General features: G+C 42.2%; 1 protein-coding gene across 2 annotated transcripts in view; it reads right to left on the reverse strand.

The window, feature by feature from the left end:
- zmiz1a (zinc finger, MIZ-type containing 1a) overlaps positions 1–14,611 on the reverse strand; it is a 151,449-nt gene that overhangs the window by 30,931 nt on the left and 105,907 nt on the right. For both annotated transcript variants that reach the window (XM_077495612.1, XM_077495613.1), the window contains exons 4-6: positions 9,993–10,104; positions 5,185–5,298; positions 1,648–1,753 (exon numbers count right to left, since the gene is read on the reverse strand). In XM_077495612.1, coding sequence (XP_077351738.1) covers positions 1,648–1,753; positions 5,185–5,298; positions 9,993–10,061 — 289 coding nt within the window. In that variant the 5' untranslated portion in view covers positions 10,062–10,104. The remainder of the gene's footprint in view (positions 1–1,647; positions 1,754–5,184; positions 5,299–9,992; positions 10,105–14,611) is intronic.

A 14,611-nucleotide genomic window follows, 5' to 3' on the forward strand; every position in this document is an offset into this window, starting at 1 on the left:
GAGAAAGTGACAGTGTGATTGATCTCTTAAGAGTCTGGCTGCTCTTTCTCCCTTCCCCTCAGGGGCCCCACTCAGAGCAGCACCAGACTGTTTCTCCCCCTCTCGGATGTCACATTTGCATGCCCGTGTCGCCACGCAGGCGAGCCGGCGATTTGTGCCGAGCCTGCACGTAAAAAATGTGATCATAGGGCAGTAAAAGTCAGAAGGTTTGTGATTTTTGTGCAGCGTAGTTAGACTGCGCATCGGCCAGTCTGCTCCCTTTGACGTGCTTGTAATGGTGGGAAGATATTCAGTGAGTAAGATGTGCCTTGAGTCACATGTGAGCCTGCATCATCCCCACCCAGGGTAATTCGACTCCAGCTCGCCATTTACCCGCTGCGCATTAACGGGCCATCCTTCCTGAAAACATTGCGCTCCCTTCTATTAGATCGCATGAGAACCGAGGACGAGTCTCTGGCCGTCAGACAGCCGGCCCGAGCCATGCCCGCACAACAATTACATTATCCCAGACTGAGAGAAACAAGACAATCGATATGGTGCACTGACGTCTGGCCGCCCACTTAAGTCGCTTGCCGCCGCCACAGCTGAAAAACGACTTTTGGCAAATATGAGGAGCCAGTTGGTGTAAACCTGTTCACACTAATTGAACATCGGACATCTAATTATATGGAAAAACAATGAGCTTCCAAACAACAACAATTCACCATATTTTCATCATACAGGCAACATACTTTATACGCGATTAGTAGAAAATGACTAACTGGAATAACTTTAGACCGATGTCAACCTTCTGCAGCCCATTTCGGCAGTTTATCCATTTATTTGTGTTAGTTTGTCTTTCTATCCATCTAACTACTCATGAAAAACAACTGGCCCAACAGAGTTTAAACATATGAGTCTTGCAATAATTTAGGAAGATTTTACACAATAAGAAACACATCAATCAATTGTGAGAAAATGGTTAATCTGATTTTTTTTTTTTTTTTTAATCACAGCCTGTTTCGACAGTCTGACTAGTTATCACGATCTAGATTACTATCATACTGCTAACTTGTTAACTATCTATCTAGCTAGCTATTTAGCTTTACTAAAAAAACTAAAATGAATCAATAGCTTGCTGTACCGACCTAAGTATTGTTCATCTATATAACCAGCTAACTACGATCTAGCTAGCTGTCGAGCACTACCAAAAAACAAACAAAAAACAAACAAAAATAAAAAATAAATAAAATGATTCAATGTAAAAAGTGTGGGACTAGCATTTACGATGGCAATTTAGGAGTTTGGGCATAATAAGTATCTACATCTATCACTCAGTTAGTCGAAAACAACATAACCAAAAATGACGAAGGTACATTATTTTATTTATCTATTTAAAGGCTGCCCAAATAAAATAAATTAGATAGATGTCTGATTCTTTTCCAACATCATCTTGTATGATTTTGTAAATTGGAAAACTGAAAGAGTAACTGGCTGCTCATTCAGGCACTTTAATATAAAATGGCTGCCAATAATTAGGATTATTTTAGTTCAAAGGTTCACAATTCCAAATATGTTTCAGCCAATTTAAAATTGTTTGTAGTGCCATGTCAGACAACATTCTGTTTGTGTTTTGGAATACTTATGAGGTTGGGTTAGGGGTCTTACCGGCAGATTTGGGTGTGAATTTGTCCCTGTTGGCTGCACACACAGCCAGCAACCGGTAGCCCAAGTCCAGGTCAAAGCCTTGCTGGGCTGCCACGCGACTCACCACCTACAGTAAAACAAGAAGAAGAAGAATCCATATTTATCTTTACAGTTAGAGGATTAAAAAAACAAATGTCTTATTATTTTAAACAAGTCATCTTGTGGTGCATATTGACATGAAGCTGCAGAATGACAGGCCTGAATGTAAGTGGCGTTGAGTGATGCTAATAAAGAGGACTCAGGAGGGTAAACCTTTTCAACTGGAAACGCCTTTGCTTTTATCTGACTAACACATGACATCTCTGCTCTGCTTGCTTGTGACCTCCAAACACACTTTGCTATAAGGTCAGCCAGGGTGCCAGGTTGTTCTAATACTGTAAAAGCATCATAAAAAGTTCATATTTACGATCATTAAATACATTTTAGCGTTGCTAATCCCTCTTTTTTTTCTTTTTCTTTTTTTTTGCTATGTATGATGATAAAGCAATTACAATGGAACCTCAGTTTCTGTAAGCCCTGAGTTTTCATGATTCATTTTTTCCCATCTAAATGCACTAAATGCAATGTTTGGACTTTCACACAGTTCAGACCATCAAAATAAAAGCATGCAGTATAATAACAGCTTCACCACACTTTCTTGGGTCACAAGGTGACTAATTTAACAGTCACAATCAATGAATAAGCGCCAAACAGTTTGAGTCTGAATAAATAAGCCTTAAAGGGCCAAATAAAATGTATTATAACATGTATAATATGTGCTTCGGGCTCGCATTGCGAACATCATGTGACCACACGAAGAAAACAGGTAAAAGTCATGAAGTTGGCAGTGCGAGCCCGAGGGCACTTTGACGTCAATTCCAGTAGACAGCAGACTGATGACTATGGCCTGAGATGGATGAAAATGGGTGGATGAATCTGCTTAATTCTCGTGCCACTAAAGCAATATTAATCAGAATACCGTGTTTAGACCACTGGGGCCACATACTAGAAGATATATTTCAAAGACAACATTTGACTTGACTTTTACTTTAATATTGTTGGATGTCTGGAACGGATTCTTTGGATTTACATTATTTCATATAGGAACTATTGCTTTGGGTATCATACAATTGGGTCTGACTTTCTTAAATGGATGAATCCACTGTGCATTCTATAGCAAATCAGGTGGCAGAAATATACACACTATAGTATACATGTCTCCATTCATTTAAAAACACACACGTCGAGGGACAAAGGAAGCTGCAGTGTATCTGTAACAGCAGTCATGTCATGCTTTATTGGTTCCGGAGCCGAAGCTCCGCCAGGGAATGACCTGCTCCAGATGCCAGAGGCAACAAGCAGTCCCTGCGTGCGTGCCGTTTCATTTAGCTGCAGCAAATCTCATTGGCTAAACATCGCACGCAGTGGTATTAATATTCCAAGCTTGGACACTTAGAAGCGAGACGATGACGTCACGAGGAAGACAAAAATCCCGGGGAGTACGCATGGGCCGCCCGCTGTAATTCTCTCGATAAGGAGCTGTTTGCTCTCAGAGTCTAATGAAGCAATTTAGCAGATAGACGGGGGCGCCATGCTGAGTGCTTGGCTGCATTGTATGGCTCTTTATCAGACTCTAAGAGGCTTTTATTGTGATTTACACATTAATGAGCCTTTATCTGTTTGCTCACGCTACCACTTGTGATAGGAACAATGCTCCTCCAGTGTTTCTGACTGATCGCGCTCGGCCAAGCCTTTTGATTTCCAGCAACGTGCGAGTGTGTGTGTGTGTTTTATTTGATCACACACCTGCTGGAGAATGGGCAGGCGGCGCGCTGGCCCTCCGCCCACATCGGTGAGTGATGGTCGGTGAATGGAGAACTGTGGGTTGAATGGTACCCGCAGCATGCTTGTAGCATTGTGTGTGGTGGTGCCACAGTGGGTCACAAGTGTTAAATCGCACAGTTACTGAGCAGATGACTGTTCAAAACTAGAAAGCTTTGTGTGAACACACGAAGCAGACTATTGAATGTAATAATAATAATAAATTACAGTAAGAATTAGGGGTGTCAGGCGGTAACATGTTTTAATCGTAATTAATCGCATGACTTCACTAGTTAACTCACGTTTAATCGCACATTTTATATCTGTTCTAAATGTATATGATAAAATGTATATTTTTTTTCTAAGTGTTCATACTCAAACATAAAAGTGGAAAAAAATCTTGAACTAATACAAATATGGCTGCAACTTTTAGTCATTGGTACATTAATTTCATAATAATTCATACAATTGAGTTAAAATTTAAAAGATGTACTGTAATGTAAAAAACGAGTGTGATATTGATTTGTGTTTAAGTAATTTTTCTGCCACTAGATGGCATAATTAAATTTGTAAGACGGTGACGGCTCAGTGCATTTGAGAGCGATCTAATCTTTAACATGAAGTAACTTGTAAAACACAACTTGACCCCAGTCTCCACAAATATATGGATTATTATCAAATTTAGTACTGCTAAATTTTGAAATTTACATTTTTTTTCACATATTTTAAAATGATTATTATTATGTAGAAATTCAATTTTAAGATTCTATCAAGTAGATGATTATTGAACTTCACAATAAGTAGCTCTCCCATCTAATGTCTGATATAATTCAAATCATTAGTGATCCTTAACTCATTCACTGCCAGTCCAGGAAAAAAATATCTTTGACGTCTAAAATCCTCTATGGCAGTGAATGTGTTAAAGGGATCTTACTGAGCCCATTATAGCAATAAAAAGTTAATATTTTGTCTGTAATTAATTTATACTCTCATTATTTTTTACATACAATTAGTACCTTTAAAAAACAGATTTTGCAACTTGCTGTCGACTGAAAATGACATCACAAGGGCTCAGGTAACCAATCACAGCTCACCTGTTTTCTAGGTTTGGTCATGTGACATTCACAAGCTGAGCTGTGATTGGTTACCTGAGCCCTTGTGATGTCATTTTCAGTCGACAGCAAGTTGCAAAATGTGTTTTTAAAGGTAATAATTTGTACATGAAAAATAAAATGAAAATGTAGAATTTATTATAGGCAAAATATTAATGTTTGACTGCCAAAAATGGCTAAATAAGTAAAGTATCTCTTTAAGTAGGCCCTGAAAGTTTGAAGATAAGAAGAGCTAAAAATGCTTCCCCTCAGAATTCCTGAAACAATCTCAAATTATGGAGAATAAAATGACTGGTAAAACACCAAAGGCACATTTGTTGATTGATGTCACATTTTTCATCTTGTGTTGAATATCATTCAAGATTAGTAGTTTCTTGAGATCATAATAGTATGGGAAAGGCTGATCCCCCCCACCCCCTCCCTCCCAATTGTATCAACGTATAGCTTGCAATATCTTCAATGAGAAGCCTCACAAGACAAACGCAGGACATTTCATGGCAAGTATGCATCAAAGCAATTATCTTGTTGACGTCATCTTAAAAGTGCAGAAAATTCCAGAGCGAAACCTAAATGAATGTTTGCTTACCGTCAGACATCCCATGAGGCTTTGCTCAAAAGGTCGCTGGAAGGCCCGGGGATCTCCGCACCAGTCGAGCAGCTCTGTGGCCGCCGAGTGGAAGTTGGCCGGGTTCTGTAAGTGCTGCGCAAACACACAAAACCATCAGAAACAAAAGGAAATGATGTGCGAGTGTTATTTCCCTGCTTTCTCACACCAATTGTAAAAACAGTTGGAACCGAAGAACGTTTGCAGCCTCGCGCTCGGCCTCCTCTTGATTTTGGGTCTTGTGTTTCTGCGCGACCCTGTGAGGACCTTGACTGTGTCCAATGTAAGCCCACTCGGCGCGCCGTTGCATTGTGGGAAGGAGATCACACCCTCAGCCACAATGATGCCAGTGTTTCTTGTTAATCTGTCTTGGCGACGGCCAGCCGTCACTATTTCCCACCAAAAATCCTCCATCCTCTCTCTTGTCTTTCTTCTCCAGAATGTAACTGAGCCTGAGCACCAAAAGCCTCCTGCCTGGCTTGTGCCCGTGCATAAAGCAAACAACCTCGATCCTGGCAGCCATGTGTGCACACCATCGCCGACGGGTGTGTGTTGTCTAATCTCTTTCAGTGTCTGTCAGTCTCTCTCTCGCTTGTTCGCCGAGGCCCTAAACAGTCAAGTCTTTTCTTACCACTGTCTGAAGGCTACTCTAGCTGGCAGGACACAATAAGTGGTTTTAAAAATTGGGCTCCCTTTCTTCGCAGCTCTGGAGGTTAATAGCTCCGAAACGACACGGAGCCTCGGCGAGATTGAGCCTACTTGAAAGCGGTTATTATGCTCAAGCCCGAGCGCCTTGTTTTGTGAGTTCCCGCTGAGAAGGTAGAAGCATTGTCCTTCGGGGCCGGCGAGAGGTGAAGGCTTTTTTTTCGCGCGTGACAAAAGGGCCCACCCGGTGCACCCGCCCACAGAGAAAATCTCTGCGAGCTTCCAGAGATATCATGAGCCTCGAGGAGGAAGGCCTTGAGTGACTCATCCTTTGTGATCGCTGCGCGACTTTGACCGGGAACGGGGAGGCGCTCTAACGGAGTGAGCCTGTTTTACATGAGTGATATGAGCTGGCATCAGCGCCGCTTGACGGGAGGCGCATCAGCCTGAGGCACCGGAGGAATCCGAGCTTGCGCAGCAGGGGCCCATCTGCCCGCATGCAAACTCGCAGCTCCTTTTGCCTCAACGTGCTCGCCACTGACGCTCTGCCTGACAACATTGGCTCCGGTGTGAAGGGAAGGACAGTGGCAAGGGAGGAAGGGGCTGCTCTTGTTGCCGTTCCGGGTTGGATGAGGACAAGGACTGGCGGGTGGGGGGTTCGGAGGTAGGGATAAGGGAGCGCAGCGGTGCGGCTACAAATTCAGCACACAAAGAGATGATGAACTGATTCCTTCTGAGGCTTGCGACAGATCAGTCAGCTCACTGCCTACCTGAGTGCAAAGCCATTTCAGTGACGTTTGTAATGTCGAAATTGATCGTGGCTACAATCTTCTAGATTTCTGACTTGTATTCCAATATTTAAAGTACCATTTTAGGTGGGGATGTCACGATAAGGGCAATATTGTGATATTGTTATATTAAAACTGCCACAATATCGTCGTCGTCATGTTCACAATATTTAAAAGGAACACATCTGTTAAAAAAAGTCAGGTTGATTTCCATTTGTGCAGTTCTAGCACCCTCTAACTGGCTAGTTTATTAGTGCAATTTAATTTTCATTAGGGATGTTTTGGCCTTCTATGTGTAAAATCTACACTAAATGTCGGATGAAGGAGAACCTAATTTGCTTGTGAAGCGATCAATGTGCGCTTGCATTAGCAAGTAAGTGCCTCAATATTGTTATTAGAGATTGTAGGTGGTTTATATGCATTGCTGTTATGTAAAAAAGCACAATATTGTATTTTTATTTTATTTTTTTAGTATGAGCTCTCTTTTTTACAATATTGTGATCTTTTTTAATATCGCCAAGGCCCCCACAATATTGTGCTAATTATCGTATCGTGACCTCCATTTCGTGATAATATCATATTGTGATGTTTGGATATCGTTACAGCCCTAATTTTAGGAAAGCTGGGTTACTGAGGAGTCGCTGAAGGAATAGAGATCCTGTCGTCACATGGTTTTCTCTGAACACCCCCGCCCCCCGTGGCGGGAAATTATTGTCACAGCGTTAATGGGCTCCAATGGCGTGGCGTTCGAAAACTAGCGTTCATCCGCCCAAGAGCATTGACAGTTACTTTGATGAAAAGGACATGATATACAACATGCACAAGATGGACATATTGGATTCCCGATGAAGTGTCAGGAAGGTCCCCCCCCCCCCCCCCCCCCCCCCACCCCACCCCCAACTATGGCGGCGCTACTAATGTGGAATTAACCCCTCTATTGCCGGTGAGCACTTTCAAATCTGATCATACAAAGGCTTGACAAGTTTGTACAATCCGGATTTATTTCCCCTTTATGTTTGCTCAAAATGCCATCGAAGCTAGCAGTTTGACGCAACTGTTGCTGTGTTCTTTAGCAACTTAGCTGCTGCTGAATCAGCCGCGACTGCCGTCATTTATACCGTAAAAAGTCTTCTTTATGATGTTGGTCAGTTATTGAATTCAACTGTGTAATATCTATTAAACCGTAGCAGCACAAATGAACCAAACAGATTATTTCCCCCACATTTTCTGTGTGCTAACAGTTAGTATCTGCTGATTCAGCCACCATGTACAAAGTGCAACATTGGCTACTATTGATTCTTCTTTTGGTAGCCTGGAGCATGCTGATCCTTTTTTTTTTTTTTTTTTTTTTTGCCTCTTCTCGTTGTGGCAGCTGGTCCACAACAGCTGCCAATCATTGTTCCAGTGTGGCGTTTGCCGTTTACTCAAAGTCGCTGATGTGTTTTTTATCATGCCAAAATGGCTGCGCTAAGAGCCATTTTGGGACGGATGACGTCAACGTCAGGATCTCTATTGGGGCTAATTCGCATGGCTTCTGTGCAGGTAGCGTGGGTTGAAGAGAAAAAGCAGTCGGAAAATGGCTAGCTGGGTGGATCTAACTACTGAAGATGCTGAACTGCAACGTATCAATCATTTGCAGTGTGGCAGTTAAAGTCACCAGTTCCAGTACAACATGGATCCCTGTGAAAGCCCAATTTTGTAGTCTTTCTGCGTGGGTTTTCTCCAAGTCTCTAGTATCCTTCTTCTCTACCAATAACATGTTACAGACTGCTTGTTGACAAGAGATCTGGAACTGGTCCCCAGTACCCTGGGTCGGACACAGTTGCCACCCACTACTCCTCAGGGATGTGAGTAAATTCAGACAATGACAACTAACCACAGATGACAAATCTGCGGTTCACTAGGTGTCTAATAGTAGACACTGGTGATCGACGGAAAAGATTGTCTGTCTATGTGTTCTGTGATTGGCTAGTGACAAGTACAGGGTGTAGTCTGTCTGTCCCCCAAGCCAGTTGAGATAGGCTGCAGCTACCTTGGCTCTGAACATACTGTAAGTTGCACAAAAAGTAGATTGATCTCTACCTGGTGAAATGCTGATGATTGGCTGGTTAATCACGATTGCAAGGTCACCAGTTGGATTCCAGTATGGATCCCGCTGTGATCACTATGTGGTCTTTCTGTTTGGGTTTTCTCCATGTACTCTGGCTTCCTCTCAGCTTTACATAAATGTATGTTTTAGGGTTAAGGTGGAATTCGAGTGGTTTGCTGAGATCGGGAATGGAACAAGAAGATCAGGCACTATTTTGAAAGTAGCACTATCCCATTCCTCTGTTTAATTTAATGGCGGGTCACAATATTTCCCACAGTAATGATGTCACTCTGTTATTAGGGAGACTGTTCCAAGCCAAACCAAACTCTGCAGCTTGGTGGAAACGTGACAAACGCCAGTGGCTTTCCCCCCAAAACCACAACAGCACCCTGCTGGCAATAAAGAGTATATTCTGACACATGAACTCAGACTTGGGTGTCAATCCCACCAAAACCGTGTCAGGCTGCTGAAGTCAGGATTTTGGCAAATCCAAGGGCCGCTCTGATGATGATGGAGGGTGCTCAGGGAGGCACAAAAGCCTGATCATTCATCAACCTGAGGCTAGGTGTCACATGTTGGGGTGACAGAATCAAGGTTATTTTAGTTAACGAAAACTAATGAAAAAAATTAAAACTAAAATTTAAAAGCAATTTCGTGAAACTACATTTTATGGTTACAAAACTAACTAAAACAAACTATAATGAGAGCGAAAATGTCCTTTGTTTTAGTGTTTTGGTAATTTAATGCATGGGCCTTGTGGGAGTGATTTTAAATTTGATTTTAAGTATATTTATTCAATAGGAAAAAGGACATTTGAAAGTGTGTCACACAGGAGTGATGTCATGTAGCAGCAGCCAATAGAAACGCACCGTCAGATGACATCGCTCACAGGTGACAATTTTGCACGCTTGACTTTTGATTCCAATGGCTCGGCTCCCCTGCTTTTTAACTCAGCCGAAATGCATCGCAAGATAAGAAATGAGTTACATTTTTCATTTTACCATGGTGTTTAATAAATGTTGCGCACAAGTAATACACATTTGAAAAAAGGAAAAACTAATACTAAAGCAAAACTAAAACTAAGCATTTTTTTTTTAGATATCTAAAACTAATACAAACAAACAGAACCACCCAGAATTAAAACTAACCAAATTAAAAAAATAAAAATAAATAAATCAAAAAGATATTAAACCTAACTAAAATGAAAATTCCAAAACTATAATAACCCTGGACATAATGGACACAACTGAGGTCAATAGAGGTCAAACCTGTTTGATGCACTGCAGCCTGTCATTGGTCTGCTGGATGTGCCGGTCCATGGATGGTAGCGTGTTCATATTGGCGCTTCTACCGGGACGCCATCAAACGTCGACCGCTGATCTGCAAAACAAAAGAGAGACGGTTCGTTCATGTTATACTGCTGTCAAGTCGACCATGTAATATGTATGGATAGAAGTATTGGGAAACGCCCCTCAGATTTGAGGAAATAAATAGTAGTTGAACAAAACGCTTTATCACCATAACAGAGCATATTGTACATCGTCGTCCATAACAATGAATCACGTCAGCTTTGAGAATGCTTAAAAGAACACCTCCCAGTCAAGCCTAGAAGACCCCCCCTCCCCTCACCCCTCCGTTGCATGCTCATTCGCTCTGACCAGCTCTGGAAAATGGGTTAAATCAGGATTAATAGGCATCGTGCTGCTTTGGTAGTGAGACCTCTGTCCCTCGCCATCCCAATGTGTTTATCTCACCACAGATTCCTCCACACAAAAGGTGAAACCACAGGTGGCGGCGGGGGTGGATGGGCAGGACGATCATGTGTATGCATGTGTGCGTGTTCTCGAAAGCTGCTCGGTACTGATAAAGGCTCCCTCAAGACCCCCCGCGGTGACAAACTGCGGATGCTCAGCCAGCAAAATGTTCCTGTGCGCTGAGTTGATCTTCCCGAAATGTTGCTCCCTCACGAGCATGTAAACATAATAGCTCCAGTCCTCCACTTTGATTGTGTGTAAAGGTAAGACTTCAAAAGAGCACTTGGAGAAAGAATAAGAGTGTGTTACTAATCCTCCGAGCTTAGCGGAGTAGAATTACCCACACTGCATTTAGACCGTCTTAAACATTAAGGAGAATGTGGTCAAACAGAGGGAGGCATTGCTATTTTTCCTCCCAGCCTACATGTGATATAACGATGCTGCCTTCGCTGACCATCTGTGAAAATCACCCCACAAAGCTCAAACTTCACGGCACTCGCACTCCACGCCCGTGGCCTACTTCTGCTGTCTCGCAGTGTCACCTGACATCCAGTAGATGTCTCCCTCTTCTGTGGCTGCTCAGGCTTCATTCACACATCACACCCCAGAGCCAGTAGTAGTCCAGGGGAGGGCTCCCTTTAAGCCCTGACAAGCGCTACAAATCCCTCACAGTCAGTTCTGCGGCCCACTAGCGGGGCACGCTCGAGCCGCCGCCGGCCGCCTGCCTGACCTTGTGGCTATTGATTAACTGCTCCTCTTCTTTCTTCAGTTGTCGCAACACGTACAAAGACACCAAAAGAGGAAGAAGACGAGTGCAGGGAACGCTGTTGACAGGCTAAGTGAACACAACCCAGGGAATTATATCAGGTTTTCCGGGTGTGATGAAACCACCTTTCTAAAAATAATAATCTGATTTATAAAATACACAAAATTTGCCCTGCAATTGGCTGGCAACCAGTCCAAGGTGCTGAGTATACTCTTGATTAAAATATAAGCAGTAAGACAAACAAACAAACAAATAAAAATGTGTGATACTTTGAGCAGTAAATGTCTTTTAAGAAAACACATCAAGGGAACGGTTGATGCTGCTGTTTTAGTTAACAGAGTACTAAATCGTGTGTGCGATCACATCTGTGAACTGACGTGTAGTTACTACTCCTTTGTCTGTCAAAGAACCATAAGGAAAATTACAAAACTGAAACCACATTTACATGTTAAAAAACACTTATACTAACAACAAAACCAAAATGAGCTTCGGTGCTGCTGTTTTGGTTAGCTATAGAGTATCAAAAGGCTTTAGTAGTTGACTGATGAACTGACAATTACAGTAAGTATCCATTTTTTGTGTGTATGTGTGTGATGGAAAATGAAAGGTGCCTATTAAGGCGAGGTAATTAATTACAGGGCTTGGTGCTGCTGTTATGGTTAGCAACAGAGATCAAATAGTATTTGGAGTTAAATCAATGTCCATGTGTGAACCGCAGTGTCTCTGAACTCAGTTACAGATATTAATCTTTTATTCATTAAGGAAGCATCTATTTGAAATATCAGAGTAAAATCAAAATATGCTTTGGTGCTGCTGTTTTGGTTCGCAATAGAAGTATCAAAAGGCTTTAGGAGTTCGCTGATAATTGCAATTACAATTGAGGGAGGGATTCATTTGCTTATACTGGATGAGACACCTTGTGATGAAAATTCCCATCAAAATGTCTTCCATTTTCTGTAAGTTGAATTAAAGACAAATAAAGAGTCAGGGTGCAAAGAGACAAATAATAAACCGAATGTTTCACATCAATTTATTTTCTGTGGTGTAGTTTTGTTTCTAACACATCACTCCTCCTTTCTCACACAGGCTCACCTTTTATTCATGCTGGAAAAGAGCAAGCTTGAAGAGCTTGTCCAGGGAAAATGTACAAATGTCCAAAATCAATAAACATGGGTTGCCTCAGCACCACACCCCATCACTCACGGGATGTTGCATAATGTGAGCTCCTCCCCTTTGCATGTTTACTTTGTAAATAGTCAGCAATAGCAAACATGTTCATCTGTCATGTCATCACAGTAAAGGGGGGGAGGGGGTGGGGGGGACAAACAAGTTAACTGTTATAACAGCAAACCCAACCTCGTTTTCCAGTATTTTCCGTCTTTCTATCGCAGATCTTTATTGTCTCCCAAACATCTTAATCAGCTGCACTCAGCAGAGGTGCAAAACAAAGGATTACACATCCAATTATGCTGTGGCAGCAGGAGGAGGAGGCCTGAGTGACAAAACACAAACAAAAGTCGACATTTGTGGAAGCTTCTGCCTCTTTCCTGAGTAAATCGTAAAGAAGGCGGGGGGTGAAAGAGAAGCACACGAATGTGAAAGCGCCGAAGATGCACAAGTGCACAAGTTAATGATCACCTGCATCTCACTATGTGCACACAAGCTGAGGATTTATTGTCGCTCCTTAGCAAGCAAGCAAGGTAAAACTGCTAGCTTTTGCTGATTCAAATCAACAGGGTTCTTGCTTTAATAAATACCACTAAGTCCATAAACATGACTAATGACTGATATGATTGTTGGAAGTTATCTAAATCATCTCAGCGTCCAGTAAAATCACTCAGGTTATTGCTATTCTTGTGTTGGAGGCGTGGCAAAAAAAATTCCAGGACTGGTGTCACAAAATATATTTCAAATCGAAGCTACACTGGTGCCTTGAGACGAGAGAAACTCCAAAACAAAAAGAATTACCCATTGTGCATTAAAAACAGCCACATAGCTTAGCCTTCCAGGCTGCTAGCTTAATGCTAACGCTATATAGCATCCATGATGCTGTGCTACAACCTTTTAAACAATGGACTGAACACAAGTAGATTGGTAATATAAGTCCTCAGAGTCATATATTCTTTATCTTCAATGAAAAACGATGAATATTACTTTCACACACTTTCATTCTGCTAGCTTAATGCTAAAGCTCAATAGCAACCAGGTTGTTGTGCTCTAACTTTATAAGCAACAGACTGAACACAAGTAGTTGGCAATATAAGGTCTCAATCATATATATATATATATATATATATATATATATATATATATATATATATATATATATATATATATATATATGAAGAATGAAGAATAACTATTAGTAGTGCCGTAATGATGAACTGGGAGGAGTTAAGACGTCTCAATAAGCAGTCGGCACACCAGAAAGAGTAGGAAAATGAAATGGCCGTTCAATTGATGCAGTGTGACAAAAATTGTTAAATTATTTTTCATTCTGTTGATTTTTTGTTAAAATAAAAAAAATAAAAAAATAAAAAATTACAATATCATGGACTGCTCATTGAAATACACATTACAAAAATTGTGAGAATGTGAAATGCTGTTCTGGTTTGAATGAATGTGGTGTGGTTTTACAATACGCGCAGAAATAATCCAGTGTTCATTCAGCTGGTGGAGTGTAGAGGGCGGTGGTGAACAATAAGAGCTTATTTAACAACAACAAGAAGTGTCAATGCGGCTCTGTGGACACAGTAGGGGATCTTCTCTCCATCCTCTCCTTGCCTTTGCTGACATGGCCACATCGCTCTCTCTCTTTCTCTCTTGCCTCCCACAGACACTTTGTGCTTTTTGCTCTTCTATTCTATAGCCCTCAGACATCATTAGAGGCGCCCAGCACGTCGCTCTTTCTCCACCACCTTCCATTTCCCTCTCTATCATTTTCTTCCCCCCCGTCCCTCATATCTCGACCCTCCCTCCCTCACCCCCCTCAACCTCCCTCCCGCTTCCTGGAGGCCCCCGCCATAACAGGAGGTGGAATGGATTCATTTGCTCTAATGTGGTTGGGGCTGCAGCGTGGCACGGCGCAGCGCTGAGCGACACTTTTTTTTCCCCGGGTGCGCGCAGCCTCTGTTGGGCCGGCCGCCTGTGTGCGGTTCATGTGTTTTCAAACAGGCCAATCAACACCACTCAGCTGTGCTGGCCCTCGTGCTTCCCCGCCTTGGGGCCCCCCCCACCGCCACCCTCGCCCACCCCCTTCCTACAGTCTCTGCGCACACGCCATTATCTTGAGTGGAAACTCCCATGGCCAGACAGTCACTCTCATTGCGTTTATTATCCACACACTCTTCTCTCTTTTTTTTCTTTT

The sequence above is a fragment of the Festucalex cinctus genome, chromosome 14 (genome assembly GCF_051991245.1).
Source record: "Festucalex cinctus isolate MCC-2025b chromosome 14, RoL_Fcin_1.0, whole genome shotgun sequence".
Lineage (NCBI taxonomy): Eukaryota > Metazoa > Chordata > Actinopteri > Syngnathiformes > Syngnathidae > Festucalex > Festucalex cinctus.